A 14,722-nucleotide genomic window follows, 5' to 3' on the forward strand; every position below is an offset into this window, starting at 1 on the left:
GTTTAAATCAGTATGATAAAATATATGATTATCCGTGGGCACCCGGTAACTAACTTAACGTAATAATAATACCCCCTAAAAGTACACTTGGCGAGTGCATATGTTCTCGAAGTATCAAACACCCGTTAAATGCTAGCGCGACTAGCCCAAGTGGGGATGTCAAACCCTATGGATCCATATCTAATATTCGCGTTCACCGGTTCAAAAACCAATGATTAAACGTTACCGTGCTAAGGGGAATCTTTGTACCGTTATATCACCCACACATATATAAAGTTTAAATACTCATGTCTAGTATGTAAAACATAAAAAACGCATGTATTCTCAGTCCCAAAAATAGTAAAGTAAAAAGGGAATCTATAACTCACAGTGAATGTGTGGTAAAAGTCGATATGAAAAGTATGCAGGTAGTAAGTCGGTCCGAAAGGTCGTCAACCTAACTCAAAGGTCACTAGGTCAGTATATTGTCCCCAAAAGTTTAAAAGTGAATAAATTAAGTCTTAAGTATCATCATCATCATCATTCGTAAAAGCTAGAGTAAGTTTTCAACAAGAATAGAGATCGAAACAAAAGGCTGACTTCGGACAGCTTCTACGACCTCTATACAAACCGAAAAGACGCGTGACTAGTGGCCAAGGCTCCGTATGTGAGTCCTCTAACCGCTGTCCAATTTTCAGATCCTAACTCTATGTCGTTTGACTGTGGCGACGGTTTAAGCGCGAGTAGGTCAGAATTTTCAGCACGTCGTTACAACGGCGTAGTGACTTTCGGAAGGCTATAAATCCTAAACCGTATATCGGATTTGGGCGAGTCCTAAACGAAAAGTCATCTAATCGAAACGAACTATCTGAAAATCAATTTTTATGAAGTACTAGGAGTCTGATCAGACCCCGAAAAACAGCAAACAAGTGCTCTGGTGGGTTTCTTGGTGTTTGATGCTCATCACGGTTCTCATCCTTGATGCGTGTAAGTTTCAAGTGTACAACTCTTTGATGTTTTAGCAACACTTTGACCAAGTTTCAACTATCAACACACAACTAAGACTAAAAGCTAACATTCTACAAGTTTTGAACACCAAGGTTGCCTCTTTATTGCATAAACACAATAAAGCTTCAACCTTTGTCCTTTTGACACAAGTTTATGCATCTTCATCATATGAGATGATGAAGACTTGATCTTTATCATCACAAAAATCACAAAAAGGTTCCAAGTAAGTGAGATCTACAATAATAACTTAATCTCAAGTATTAAGAAAACCCTAAGCTAGAAAGCTTGGATCTTTACAAGATTAATGAGATCATAAGCTAGAAAGCTAAGATCTAGTAAAAGTAATGAGACCATAAGCTAAAAAGCTAAGATCTAAACAAAATAATGAAACCCTAAGCTAGAAAGCTTGGATCTTCGATGTTCTTGAAGATCCTTAAAGCAAAAAGCTAGATCTACAAGTTACATGAAGATCATAAACACAAGTTTTGATCTTTTTAACAAAATAAACAGATCATAAGCTAGAAACTTAGATCCAACAAAGTAAATGAAGATTCAAAGCTAGAAAACTTGAATCTTCCATGTTCTTGAAGGATTCAAATCAATGTTTGAATCTACAAGATGTAATAAGATCAAGAAGCTAAAAAGCTTGATCTTATGATGATGATGATGATGTCGTGTATAAGAAGAAGAGAAGAAAAAGAAGAAGAAAATTTAAAACTTACAATTTTCAGAGTGAGAAAGAGTAGAGAGAAAATTATTGAGTAAGTGTGTGTAAAATATGAATGAGATCAATTGTAAAATGGATGATCAATGCTTGTATTTATAGTGTGGTGGTGGTGGTGGTGGTCTTCCAAAACCGTGGGTACATGGGGGGACAAGGGGGACACCTTTTTGCTTTTTAGTTAGTGGTGGTCTAAAGGTGGTGCTAGTTGTTAGGATCCCATGCAACATTTGTGATTATGGTGAACAAAAATGCTAGTATGTTGGCTCTTATTAATAGGTATTTGTCTTTCATATTAGTGGGTCATTAACTTATTAAAATTGGGCTAATTAAATGGTCCATTAGCTAGAGTAGGGTGGGCTAAAGTCCAATAAGGTAGAAAGTCCAACAAGACTAACTAGTGTGCATTAGTAAATTACTAAGCGTAATTAAGCAACCAATAAGCTAAGTAATTTTCATTAGAAAATAACAATTAGTATTACGTAGTCATAATATTCCAATTATGACCAAAGTTAAACGTGTACCAAGTACATAGCTCGTTTTAAACGCCAAGTGACACAAACGGTCGTAAAAGCATTCGGGGACCAAGTTAAATGATTAAACACTTAATAGCACGTTGTAAGATGTTTAACCAAAGTAATTATCATGAAATAAGATTCCAGAGCATAAACTCGCTCAGTACGCACAAATACGCAGTTTCGCAGAAAGTAACAAGCACAAAAATAAGTCAAAAAAGTCGGGTCGTTACACGCCCCCCTCTGCCCCTTCATTCCTTCACCACTGCCTTCAGGTCTTCGGTAAAAATTTCACTTGAATGAACGTTGAAAGTAACGTTGCAATTAGCCATGATTGAGTGTATATAAACGTGTTTTAGTGAGAGTGAATGTATGTAAGAATATGTAATTGTTATGTGTTTGTATAGGTGGTAAAAAATTGTTTACAAGAAAAAAAAATACTAAACGGATATAATTTTGAAATGCAATGGTCAAAACGTGTGGCTCTTCAAAGTCGATTTCCGGACGGTGAGAAGTCGACGTCGACCAAAAACACCGACGCGGTGTTGATTTCTCCATAGTCTCGGGCACTGGCGAGTTCTTAATTTCTATGACAAACCTTATATGAGCTTGACTAATTAGTCCCACACACATATATATCAACCTACATGAATTTCAAGTCTTCAAAAGAACACCACCTTCAACTTTCAAGATTTTAATAATATCAATATTATAGTACCAATTACATGTCACAATTCACATTACATGTAGTTTGGTCTATAAGAACACAATTGAACTTTAATATCTTCAATAGGCAGCTTCTCTTCTGGGAAATCACACGCTTTTCCGCTTAGTACGGGCAACGCAGCACAAGGCTGAGGTGTCACATCACTCGATATCCCCTCGATATTGCTACAATTCCAATTCAATTTCTTGGCATTTTTCGCCATCACAATCGTCACATTTGATATACAAATCCCTGTAAACGGATCACCCGCAATCCCCTCCAATCTACCAGCCATGGTGACATTTTCTGCCACCATGTCTCTGTAATTAATGTTCTGTATAACAGGTATTGCATTTGGGTCCCACTTATCATCAGCGTGGGACCCATAATTACCCGTCATCCAAAACGCCCACATCATGGTTTTCATTGTGAACCCTTTGACATATATGTCTTTTACGAATCCACCCCTTCCAATACCGGTTTTAATTCGGACTCCTGATTCTGAATCGATAGCTACGATGTCTTCTGCTCGTACGTCTTGTATACCACCTGACATTTCGCTTCCTAAAGCAATAACGGCACTCGTTGGTGAAATGCACGTTAGCCGTCGGACCACTAGTTGCTTTGTTGGCATCCCGAACGAAATCCCGTACTCGTCCCAACCACTCTTAACCGCCACACAATCATCCCCAGAGACAATGTAACAGTCCTCGATTCGTGTGTTTGTGCAAGAATCTGAAGGGTAGATATGAAAATAAGTCAAACAGATTAGTTTGACTAATCAAAATGGATAATTACTCTAAATCTTGCTCACAAAGTCTTCAAAAAAATAATAATAAAAAAACTTCAAAATCATTCAAGTTCGATTTCAACGGATGTAGTTTTGACCCTAAAAGTCAAAGTCTTGTTCTGTTACAATGAATCAAGTTTGACTTTTAAAAAAATTACATATGATATTCCACCAAGTTCCAATAAAATGTTGATTATTAGTCTAACCTTTTCATAATATCCTTATATAACAAGTACAGTGACATTTTTGACCGAATCACTAACATCTTCATGTTTAAAAATAAGCATCTTTTGCCTTTAAATAGTCAAAGCATAAAAAGTCATTTAAATTGAGACACTCATTACCTGGATTGATTCCATCTGTGTTAGGAGACCTAACTGGTGCAAGAATTGTAATCCCCTGAATGATAATATTGCTGCATCAAACAAATTAGACCAAATCATTCATTTTCATTATATTTTACCAAAGAAAACAGTAAACAATACTCAACAAAATGGAACGCTTTTTGGGTCCATTTTATCCGTACCTGCTATATATTGGATGAACATTCCAAGAAGGTGAGTTGATGAAAGTAAGATTCGATATTTGAATGTCTTGCGAATACATTAATTCAACTAAGTACGGGCGTGTGTAATTCAGCTCGCCTTTGTGAAAACTGTCCCACCATGTAGCACCTTGACCATCAATCGTCCCGTTGTTACCTTCAATAACAACACATTCACATTAATGCTAAAACACAATAGCTCAGAATTTGAACACTAATAGTATTCAAAATAAAATTATGATAAAAAAAAATTACCAGTGATTATAACATCTGTCAGATTGGTACCAAATATCAGACTTATGTATCTCCCACCAGCAGCATCGCGTCCTCGACCATATGATGGCAAGGGATCAATCACTGCCCACTCATTCACATCCTAATAATCCCAAACTTAAGGATTTATTCATTATTATTACTTATATTATTATTATTATTATTATTGTTATTGTTATGTTATGTTATACTTGTTAAACTGTTGGTATTATCAACTCTTGTTTATTTGTCAAACTACTTGTACTGTTCTCTAAGCAAGTGGACATGTAACATTGTGTAGTCTTTGAAGTCTAAAACCATTGTAAATTGTATTAACAGTTAAATAACTATAAGTTTTAATTTTAAACATTTGCATTAAGGGAATATTAAAAAGGAGAGTGATATGTACAGTGTTGTACAGTATAACACTGTAAAACATGTTGGTTTTGTACATAACAAAAAAATGTTGTGTACATATCATCACCCTATTAAAAATGGACCACTGGACCAGAGTGAATGGATGGAATATCAGCTAGAATAATTCCAATAAGAATAAGAACTAGCCAAAGTTTAGCACACATATAATGTGCATTTATTCTCTGGTTTTTGGCTTAATTAGTTTGTTTGTACTTGAATATTCCATTTTTAGGTGACAATTAACTTTTCAACTACCATGGTCAATTATATTATACAAGTTTGTGCATATGATTTTATTATTTTCATACTATTTTTGGGTGGTTGTTACTATGATCTTTATGTCTATCAAAAAACTTAACATCTAGGAACTTTTTAAGTTCCATTGGAAACAGGGTAATCATAACTAAATATTAACTGTAAACAGTGATAAAAATAAAAAATAATAATAATATTAATACAAACCTGAGTAGCAAGAAGAACAGCATCTTGATGAAGAAATAAAGTGAAATGACTAGTGAGATTAAAACTACCAGTCAACCATTTTCCTGGAGGTACAAAGAGCAATGAACCACCATCTTTGGATCCGAATTGACCAAGATGATCAATGGCTGTCTGAAAAGCTTTAGTATTTGAGGTTATACCATCACCAACACCACCAAAGTCAGTCAGTGAAGCTGTATGAGCTCTGCAATTTATGGCAGAGTATTCAAAATAGCCTTTTATATGCTTGTGATGATGATGATGACCATGATGAATATGATGCTTATGAGGATTTTTTCCATTAACATACTGGGAACTCAAGAAAGCCAAAATAACAATCAAAAGTAATTTCATTACCTGCAAATTACATCAAGAAAATAAATAAACGTTCAAGATTCAAGAAGGATCAAGAAATATGGAAAAAAAGATTGGAACTTTGGGATTTTTACACATTCCCTGCTACGATATGGGATACAATTTTGGTTTTTTTTTTTTTTTTTTTTTAATACAAAAATGATAATTTCTTCCCATCACCTGGGAATTATTGAAAAATAACATTAAGAATCATTTGAAGAAGATACATAAACAGAAATGGGGTTCCTTTTTCAAAACCAAGAATTGAAACAAAAAAAGAAAAAAACATTTATGGATTACTGAAAAACATGGACAATTAACCACCTTTACTATATTCACAGGAAAAAAAAAACCCAATTACCAAATGCCCACTAAAGAATTATAATACTAGATTTTGACAAAATTTCAAGATTCTTGAATCTTGAACCCTATCTTTGTAATGGGGTTTTGCAAAATAAAATAAAATTAATTAAAGTACGTTACTAAATGATAATGTAAATAATTAGATCATTGACATTTTCACACAAAAGAAAAAAAGAAAGAAGAAGGATTTACATACATGTAATTTTTGTGGGTATTTGAGCAACTCCATTTGGAAGCAATTATATTTTATGATTTGGGTAGTGGGGGTTTATATAGCATGTAAGGATGGAATAGTAACTACTTTTGTATTTGCTTTTCTTGTGTTGGGGTTGCGTTGAGGATTGAGTGCAGAAAATTGGACCTTGAGTAGCCAAAAACTAACAATCTATGAATATAAATTAGTCATCTACACCCCTTAAAGTTAAGTGAGAATTATTCAACAATGGTTGGTTTTTTGACTTAGTAATATAGCATTTGGTCTATCTATTACTTTAAGTTTTGGCTTGAATAATCTACAAGTTATGATAATGATGGAAGCGACTATCTATTACTCCTTCCGTTCCAAATCTATTGTTCCCAGAGAAAAAAACACACAGTTTAATAAAAAGTACCTGACACATGTACCTTTTTGTTAACTTTCCAGTCTTATTCCTTACTTTTTACCTATATTTTTGTCCTACATGAATAAAGTAGGGGTACCAAAGACTTTTATCACATTATTCTTATCCATTTATGAAATGGACAATAAATTTAGAACATCCCAAAATAGAATACTGGACTATAGATTTGGGACGGAGGGAGTAACAAATAATGTACATATTTTTTTTTTTTAACGTTGATAACTATTAATTGAGTCAACAGTAAACGTCGATTTATTGACGACTTAACTGTCACTTAAAGCCTAAATTGAATGTGCAACATCTAAAACTCATAAAAATTTGATCATACCATTTTCATGGCGTCTCATGTTTTAATTTTTATATATTATTTTTAAAAAAAAAATCCTACTTATTGGCCTGAGGTCCATTCGGAAGCAATCTCTTTATCCGTCGAAGAGAGAGAGGGGGGGGGATTTTCTCTACTTCTTAGAGTATATCACTCTGGGTGGAGAAATGAATTCTCTTTATTCAAAGATAGGGGAAGGATCGTCTACATCTCACCTCCCACATACACCACGCATGTGGTATTGGATTTTGTTGTTGTGTGTACCCTTTTTAACCGCGGTATTAAAGTCACTGATCGAGGTAGTTAGCCACCCACCATTTGCAAGAAATCCTCGAAGGATTATATAATCAATTGCAAAGTAAATTGCATTATGAATTCTCAATTGATGACAATTAGAAAAGAGTGGTAACCACCTAGCTATTGTTGACAAAGAAATAAGGTGTTTTCGCAGAAAAGTACAACCAAGCTTCACCTTTACAACTAAAATTTGTATTCGAGTTTTATATTTTTTGTATAAAGTTGCCAATTGATATGAATTCACAACTTGACCATTACGTTAGTGCATGACAATTGTTTGTGTTAGTGCATATTTAAATCTCTAGTTCGTATCAACCGATGCAAGCTCAAGACAGATGAGACTCTCGCACGATAAAAGACCTGGACAGTACATAATGTGGCAAAGGCTTCACGTTTACGGTTTACCACCTTTTGAAGTCCCCATCCGTTTTCTCTCAAATTCATAGCATCTAGAAAACTCTTAGTCGAATAAACAACTCTGGGCATCCATCTAATCCATAAAATATTGATCGGTTTGACTAAATTGATATTCGAAAGTTAACGATCAGTAGAAACTTTGATCAAAAGATCTGATTCACTCAAACAGTTTGTCCCCACTATATACTTTGTTGGTACATATTTTGACCTTTTGATCCCTTAAAACTTTTCATATACTTTAGAATATTCTATCCAAATATCAAATTGATGTAGACCTTTATATATACATCTATAACAAATGCCACAAGTTTAAATTTAAAATGATTAAAATAAAAGTTAATAATGTTGATAGCCAGAAATTGTGGGTAGAGAATATGACAAGATCGAAGTGGGGGGTTAAAAGTCACGGGATGTGAGAACTGAGAAAGATGGCCCAAGACAAAAACCAAGCGTGATTAACTTAACCCCACCCCCATTATCACCCGGTCCTTCTTTACTCACGTGATTTGTCACGTGACATGGTTTTAACTAGCTCTGCTTTGGACATTATCTTGACGATACCTAATACATATAAAAATATACGCTCATTATATTATGTGCTGATTTATAATTTAGAGGAAGATCGAGGATGTATTGTGGAATGTGTTTGCCTAATACTGTATATAAATGGAACTAAATGAGTACACGATGATTTACTACTGTATTTAATAATGTTAAGTCTTGTACATATAAATATAATAATACTTTCGAAGAATTTGAAGTTTAATTTATTCAGTGGTTTCATACTAAACAAATACTTGGAGCAGGAAAATTCACGTTTTTAACTATTGCAATACCTAAATTTACATTTTCTGTTATTCTATTTATATGTTTACTTCTTTTGCTAGGAATGTCGACAAGGTTTTTCAGTGTTCTTCAGTGTTCTCGAGAAACTTTAAAATTGTAAAAGTGGAGAAGTAGATTTTGGTTTTAACAACTTCAATTTAATTACTAAGCCATCGTGAACTATAAATACACTTTCACAATTGGCATAGGATTATTTCTATGTGTTTAAGGGTTAAAACGAGCTCACAAATTTATTTTTGCACTAATAGGAAAAAAGGAAAAGACAAAATAAAGTTTTCAAAGTCTTTGACATTGGATAGAAACCTTGAACACTAGGATGAACTTTAGAAGAAAGTGGAGAAACACTGAAGTTCAGTGTTTTCGAAGACAACACATTGATAACTTATACTACCACAACTCCAATGCTTTTTACACTCTTCAAGATACCAAAGTTACTTGTAAAATATGTCATCCAATACATAACATTAAATATTATTAAGAACCTTATTCAATACACTCAATAACATTTTTGAACCTCTGATACATTCAATAGTCACGAAAAGATTAATTACTTACTTATAAGGTAATGATATTTTCACTTTAAGTTTTGATAAATTCACCGAACTTTTATACATTTTCCTAAAATGCTCTTCATATTTGTCTCACCTCTACTTTATTTTTAAACATATGAGGGTGTTTTGGGAAACAATGTATAAATATATTGTGGATGTATCAAAATTATTTGTGAAAATATCACCTCCCTTACTTATATTATGTGTAAACTTTGATAAACTTGAATTGGAACGTTGGTGGTCTAGATGAGTATGATATAATGCCCACATAGCATTAGTGAAACTCCATAGTTTTAATCAAATTAAGTAAGCAAATAACCAAGTAACCAATAAACCAACCATCATATAATTTCAATTGAACATAATCAATAGTTCTCTTTTAGTTAAGAACAACCACATGAACCATCTAAAATCCGCATTTTGAATCATAAATATATTCTAGTTATCGCGTGCTGTAAATAATCTTGAACACAACTTTAATATCTTCAACGCTATACTCACGAATTGCACAATCAAATTCCCAATGTTCATATAAAAAGACAACATCGGGCTTATGAACGGAACTAAAAGAATACTGTAAATCTTCAACAAGACTTGCACAATCATATTTTGACTCTGAAAGAACCCTGAAATGGAAACAGTTGTAGCTTTCTAAATTAGCATAATCACTAAACAAAAACTTGATTATATAAGGTAATCACCGAGTTTATCATTAATGAAAATACATACATTCGGTAGCCTCTGGGAAAGCATCAAATAATGAAGTCACAATCTTTAACAATATCTGCAATAACAAACACAATGCAAAGAATAAAACTGAGTTTATATTATGTCATGAATGTTTTCACTACTAATTCAGATATGTACATACCAGGAACAAATCTCCTGGTTTGATCGGCGACTCAACGAAAATTTGTGCATTCCTGCATGTATTTTATAGTTTTTTGATCATCAAATTGGCCTCATATGACCTTATTACCTTATCCTTCTTATTTAATACATTTTGGGTAAGAATTAGTACCTAATTTTTAATCTTTCTCCGTCTATTGTGAATCTGTAGAGACTGCAGCCTCTGGTAAACGGCACCTGTTTATTCTTCCATTCTGTCGTACACCAATAAAACATCAGTAATGAAAGAGGTGCCATTTTCAACCCATTTACTTATGAATGGGTCGATTCAGGTTTCATGTCATCTCTAACAAGTAATATAAAAAATTGGATTAATCGAAAATCAGGTCAAATGGATCAAGCAAGTTGAAATTCGCTGAAAGTGTATATAATGCGTAAGGTTTCATAAAATATTTTATTAAAAAAAAAAAAAAAAAAAAAAAAAAAAACTGATCTGATCCGTTTCATTGCGACCCATTTTGACATGTTAATTACATACCAAGATGCCAGTTGACTCCAGCTATCAGATCATCATCACCTTCATAGATATAGCCAACATGAAACTCTATGTTTTGGCCCATTCCTGTAATTAGTTGATCAAGAAAACATAGAACCTCCTGAAAAAAATAATTTTGATATGCCCTTTTAGAATCTATCTGCTTGATTTTGAACAAGTAACTAACTACTAAAAAGAAAGTGAAATAAATGACCTTTTTGCCCTTGAACGGTTTAGGAAACGAGTAGTCTTCAAAGAAACAATCATTTGAAATGTAGTTTTCGAGTTGCTTTACATTCTTTTCATTTATGCATTTGTAAAACTCTCTAATTGTCTTTGATGGTGTAGGATCACATCCAAAGATTGAATTCCCAACAGATGATATAACTTTCGTTCTGTGATGTTTGTATTCATTCATCTTTCTCGCACACAGCTGCATGTTGCGGTTGATTTCTTGTTTGCGTGATGTTGAAATAGAAACGCCCATAGGTGAAAATGGCATTTTGGACGCCATTTTGAGTAGTCGAAACTCCGTTTTAGCAATCGATACGTAGGTGTAAGTATATATGTAGGATTAGTTTGGTTAAACTTTGATTAACAAAAGCTAGCTTTCTTAAATTGAAAGAAATGAATCATATTATGTGTTACTTGAGCTATAATGGAAGAACCAATCCTTTGGCTCTCTAAATGTCTTTACACCAGTTAATGTCATATTATTTATACAAAATATAAATTACATATATCTGACAAAATTATATATCCAAACAAAATTGTTTGATATTGATATATAATTGCAGTTTTTGACCCAAGAAGATAACTTTTTTTGTACAAAAATATAATGTTTTGAAACTTTGAATACTCCAAAAAACATTGCTAATTCTTGGATATTTACAGCATAACTATAAAAACAGAAATTTCAAAAACATACAACACACTAAACAAGTAAACATTGTCATCATGTTTGTGACTTCTAACAATCGCTAAGCAAGTAATCTGATAAACATCATTAACAAAATTCAAAACAACACCAACTGCAAAAAATGTCAAATACCAAAAAGACTTGAAAATTATATATGTTCCGAAAAATAACAAATTATTCAACTGATGTCACTTGTTGCCATTCTCCATCAACAGCTTCTTTCCATAAAGTGACATTATTGTCCCCAGAAGCAACAGCCAACAAGTTTCCAGTAAGAGACCATGAGACTCTCCAAACAGGGGCATTAAAGTCATTTAACACCTTACCCTTCCATTGCTCACCTTCTTTTTCCCCAGTCCATATTACAACTTTACCATCCTGCGAACCACTTGCAATAGTAGACCTAGGAAGGCCCAAGTTAGGGGCCCACGCCACATCCCGAACCAAATCAGTATGCATTTTAAGGGCTGAAACGCAGTCCAATTTCCATTCTCCATTAAAAAACTTCCAAATTTTCACAAGGTTATCATTACCACCAGAAGCCAACTTCTGAACTGGGTCAAAACTGCCTGACCCAATTAACAACCCAGGCTCCATTGATGGGGCCCATGTAATAGACGTGACCCCAACAGGGTGAGCTTGGTCTATCTTTGTGGTGTCCCAACCACCATCTGACCTGGCGGTGTGGACTGAGATATTCCCGTCAGATGACCCACAAGCCAAGCAAAGACCGAGCTCGTGTGGGGCCCATGCAATTGAGTTTACAGATGATTTGTGATCATTGAAGGTATGAGCCGGCGTCCAGTTGTTTAAATTACCTTCTTTCCAGATGATTACGGTGCCATCGTATGAACAAGATGCGAGAAGTGACCCGAACTTGGGGTGGGCCCAAACAGCTTGCCAAACAGGCCCATTATGACCGGTCAGAGTCGCAAGGTGTTGTGAGTTCACACTGTTTATCTTGATAGTGGCATCAGAGGAGGCAGATGCTACTCGCTTTCCATAATAATCCATGCTGACATCATGGATGATGTCAGTGTGACCCGTTTCGATCTTTTGCCCAGGCATGATCGTCCACCACCTCAATATATTTTGTTAATCCTACAGTTCATGAAGATTCAAGATTTTAAAACAACTGAATAACTGAAAGAAATAAAACTTCGATAGAATTTAATGTTTCCATTTAAAAAGAAACTGAATGCCCTTACTACAGTCACACGTCACACACCATGATTTATATTATTGACTTGCACGCACACAATTCCTTATATATGATGTCATCAACAATTCAACTTATGAGGATGTTTGTAATTCACTAAAAAAGAAGGGACTATATCTCTAATGAAGCATTCTAATGGTAATTGCAAATCCAACTACCTAAGCGACTAAGTCCTCATCTGATTAATTCTTATTTTTAAAGCAGATAAGCAAATCCATACTCCCATCGAAAAATCGCTAATCTCTTTATTATTAGTATATAAAGAATACGCAATAAAAATAAGTACGTTTGTCCATGCTTATATTTTTAAGCAGATAAGCACTTAAAATGATAAGCGACTGCAAACACCCTCTAAGACCAACATTCATCTAGTAAATGTATTACAATGTTCATTTTAGTGTATGAAACTTCTATTAGCTACAAATCTTGAAAATTTCATCAACTTAAAGTTAGAAACAGCTTGCTCAATATTCAACTTCAAGTCAACAAATTGTGATACACAATTTTAACTATTAAGATGATGATAATATAATTAAAAAGAAGTGTTTACCATCATATTCTCCCCAATTATCCATGATACCAAAATAAATAAATAAAAACTAAAAAAAAAAAAGAGTGTAATTATAGTCAGAATAATGTTTTTAGCCTAAATCATAATTATATATGTAAGCTGATATACATGAATATATAATTACACAAACAAGGAATATTTTAATCAACGTTATTCCCTTACACATCAATCAAATTATAAGTTTCTCGTACAAATTGCAGAACGTATTTGCACATCTACGAATTTCAATGGAAAAAGGATCTTATGGTTTTAAATTTTTACACATATAGATATAGATATGAATATACGTATTAGATCGGATTGTTAGAATTACAACTTATGTATCTAATGATTACTGCAGATCTATACATATACATACACATACACATATAATAATAGATCGTGTGAAAGGTACCTTTGGAGAAGACAAACTGAAGTTGCGAATGGTGATTTCGTGCGATGCGAGGGTTTCGTTCAAAAAAAAAAGTATGTTTAGCTTTCGGATCGGATCCGGGTCATTTAAATGAAATAGGTTACCTTGTGCCCAAAAGAGAGGGATGAGCGTCGATGGTTAGGGACAAAACTGCCCTGGTAATTTTCTTTAAAAAAAAAAAAAAAAACTTTTACAACTTCACTGGTGAATTTTATATTATCAAAACCGATGAAATTACGGAGTTATTATTATTATTATTATTATTATATTATTATTATTATTATTATTATTATTATTATTATATTATCCTACATCCTAATACGCATGGACACAATCGTAGTTTCAGCTTTATCCAATTGTCGTTTTCAGCTTTCGTTCCCACTACAACCTACCCCTCAAATTCGGCTTCATTATTGTCGTTTTCAGCTTTCGTTCCCACTACAACCTGCCCCTCAAATTCGGCTTCATTTATTATCCTACATCCTAATACGCATGGACACAATCGTAGTTTCAGCTTTATCCAATTGTCGTTTTGAGCTTTCGTTCACACTACAACCTGCCCCTCAAATTCGGCTTCATTTACACAACGACCCTCCAACTTTCCACTTTTTCCGGGGTAAAAAACGTAAATATATACTTTTTTAAAAATGAAAGAAAATAATTCCACCCGTATTTTTAACGGACCCTATCTTCTCGCTCGGTCCGAGTTATATTTTCCCGAGACCACCGTTCAACTCGAAAAAATCAGACGGACACAACGGGACTAACTATGCGCGAAACGGACATCGTTAAAAAAATACTAAATAACGGACCCTATATTCTCGCTCGGTGCGAGCTAAATTTTTCCGAGACCACCGTTCAACTCGATATTATTTTACGAACACAACGCGACTAACTATACGCGAAACAGACATCATCAAAAAAACACTAAATATTTCGAGCTATATTTCATACATATACATACACGTCCAACAAACAACCCAATCTACTAGATATATTAGGTACCAAACAAAGTATATCCAAATCCGACCG

General features: G+C 33.9%; 3 protein-coding genes across 3 annotated transcripts; all 3 read right to left on the minus strand.

The window, feature by feature from the left end:
- Positions 1-2,729: 2,729 nt before the first annotated feature.
- LOC139852621 (probable polygalacturonase) lies at positions 2,730-6,458 on the minus strand. The gene is made up of 6 exons (XM_071841932.1): positions 6,326-6,458; positions 5,395-5,769; positions 4,519-4,639; positions 4,246-4,420; positions 4,064-4,134; positions 2,730-3,664 (listed from the first exon to the last, which is right to left on the minus strand). The coding sequence occupies exons 1-6, from the start codon at positions 6,356-6,358 to the stop codon at positions 2,964-2,966; spliced, it is 1,476 nt and encodes a 491-aa protein (XP_071698033.1). The 5' UTR covers positions 6,359-6,458; the 3' UTR covers positions 2,730-2,963.
- A 3,165-nt stretch (positions 6,459-9,623) lies between these two features.
- Positions 9,624-11,083, minus strand: LOC139854955 (uncharacterized). The gene is made up of 6 exons (XM_071844225.1): positions 10,784-11,083; positions 10,573-10,690; positions 10,207-10,288; positions 10,057-10,108; positions 9,915-9,969; positions 9,624-9,811 (listed from the first exon to the last, which is right to left on the minus strand). The coding sequence occupies exons 1-6, from the start codon at positions 11,081-11,083 to the stop codon at positions 9,624-9,626; spliced, it is 795 nt and encodes a 264-aa protein (XP_071700326.1).
- Positions 11,084-11,454: 371 nt separating this feature from the next.
- Positions 11,455-13,803, minus strand: LOC139852682 (protein transport protein SEC13 homolog A-like). The gene is made up of 2 exons (XM_071842006.1): positions 13,673-13,803; positions 11,455-12,589 (listed from the first exon to the last, which is right to left on the minus strand). The coding sequence occupies exon 2, from the start codon at positions 12,554-12,556 to the stop codon at positions 11,663-11,665; it is 894 nt and encodes a 297-aa protein (XP_071698107.1). The 5' UTR covers positions 12,557-12,589; positions 13,673-13,803; the 3' UTR covers positions 11,455-11,662.
- Between the last annotated feature and the right edge of the window lie 919 nt (positions 13,804-14,722).

Source organism: Rutidosis leptorrhynchoides, chromosome 6 (genome assembly GCF_046630445.1).
Source record: "Rutidosis leptorrhynchoides isolate AG116_Rl617_1_P2 chromosome 6, CSIRO_AGI_Rlap_v1, whole genome shotgun sequence".
Taxonomy (NCBI): Eukaryota; Viridiplantae; Streptophyta; class Magnoliopsida; order Asterales; family Asteraceae; genus Rutidosis; species Rutidosis leptorrhynchoides.

Excerpts from the sequence above, each read along its gene's own strand:
- LOC139852621 (XM_071841932.1), bottom strand. The coding sequence starts at position 6,358 with ATGGAGTTGCTCAAATACCCACAAAAATTACAT. Across the intron at positions 4,640-5,394 it reads CTGTTCTTCTTGCTACTCAG|GATGTGAATGAGTGGGCAGT; the intron begins GTTTGTATTAAT and ends TGGGATTATTAG. Across the intron at positions 4,135-4,245 it reads GTTCATCCAATATATAGCAG|CAATATTATCATTCAGGGGA; the intron begins GTACGGATAAAA and ends TGTTTGATGCAG.
- LOC139854955 (XM_071844225.1), bottom strand. The coding sequence starts at position 11,083 with ATGGCGTCCAAAATGCCATTTTCACCTATGGGCGTTTCTATTTCAACA. Across the intron at positions 10,691-10,783 it reads AACCGTTCAAGGGCAAAAAG|GAGGTTCTATGTTTTCTTGA; the intron begins GTCATTTATTTC and ends TATTTTTTTCAG. Across the intron at positions 9,970-10,056 it reads AACCAGGAGATTTGTTCCTG|ATATTGTTAAAGATTGTGAC; the intron begins GTATGTACATAT and ends TTGTTATTGCAG.
- LOC139852682 (XM_071842006.1), bottom strand. The coding sequence starts at position 12,556 with ATGCCTGGGCAAAAGATCGAAACGGGTCACACTGACATCATCCATGAT.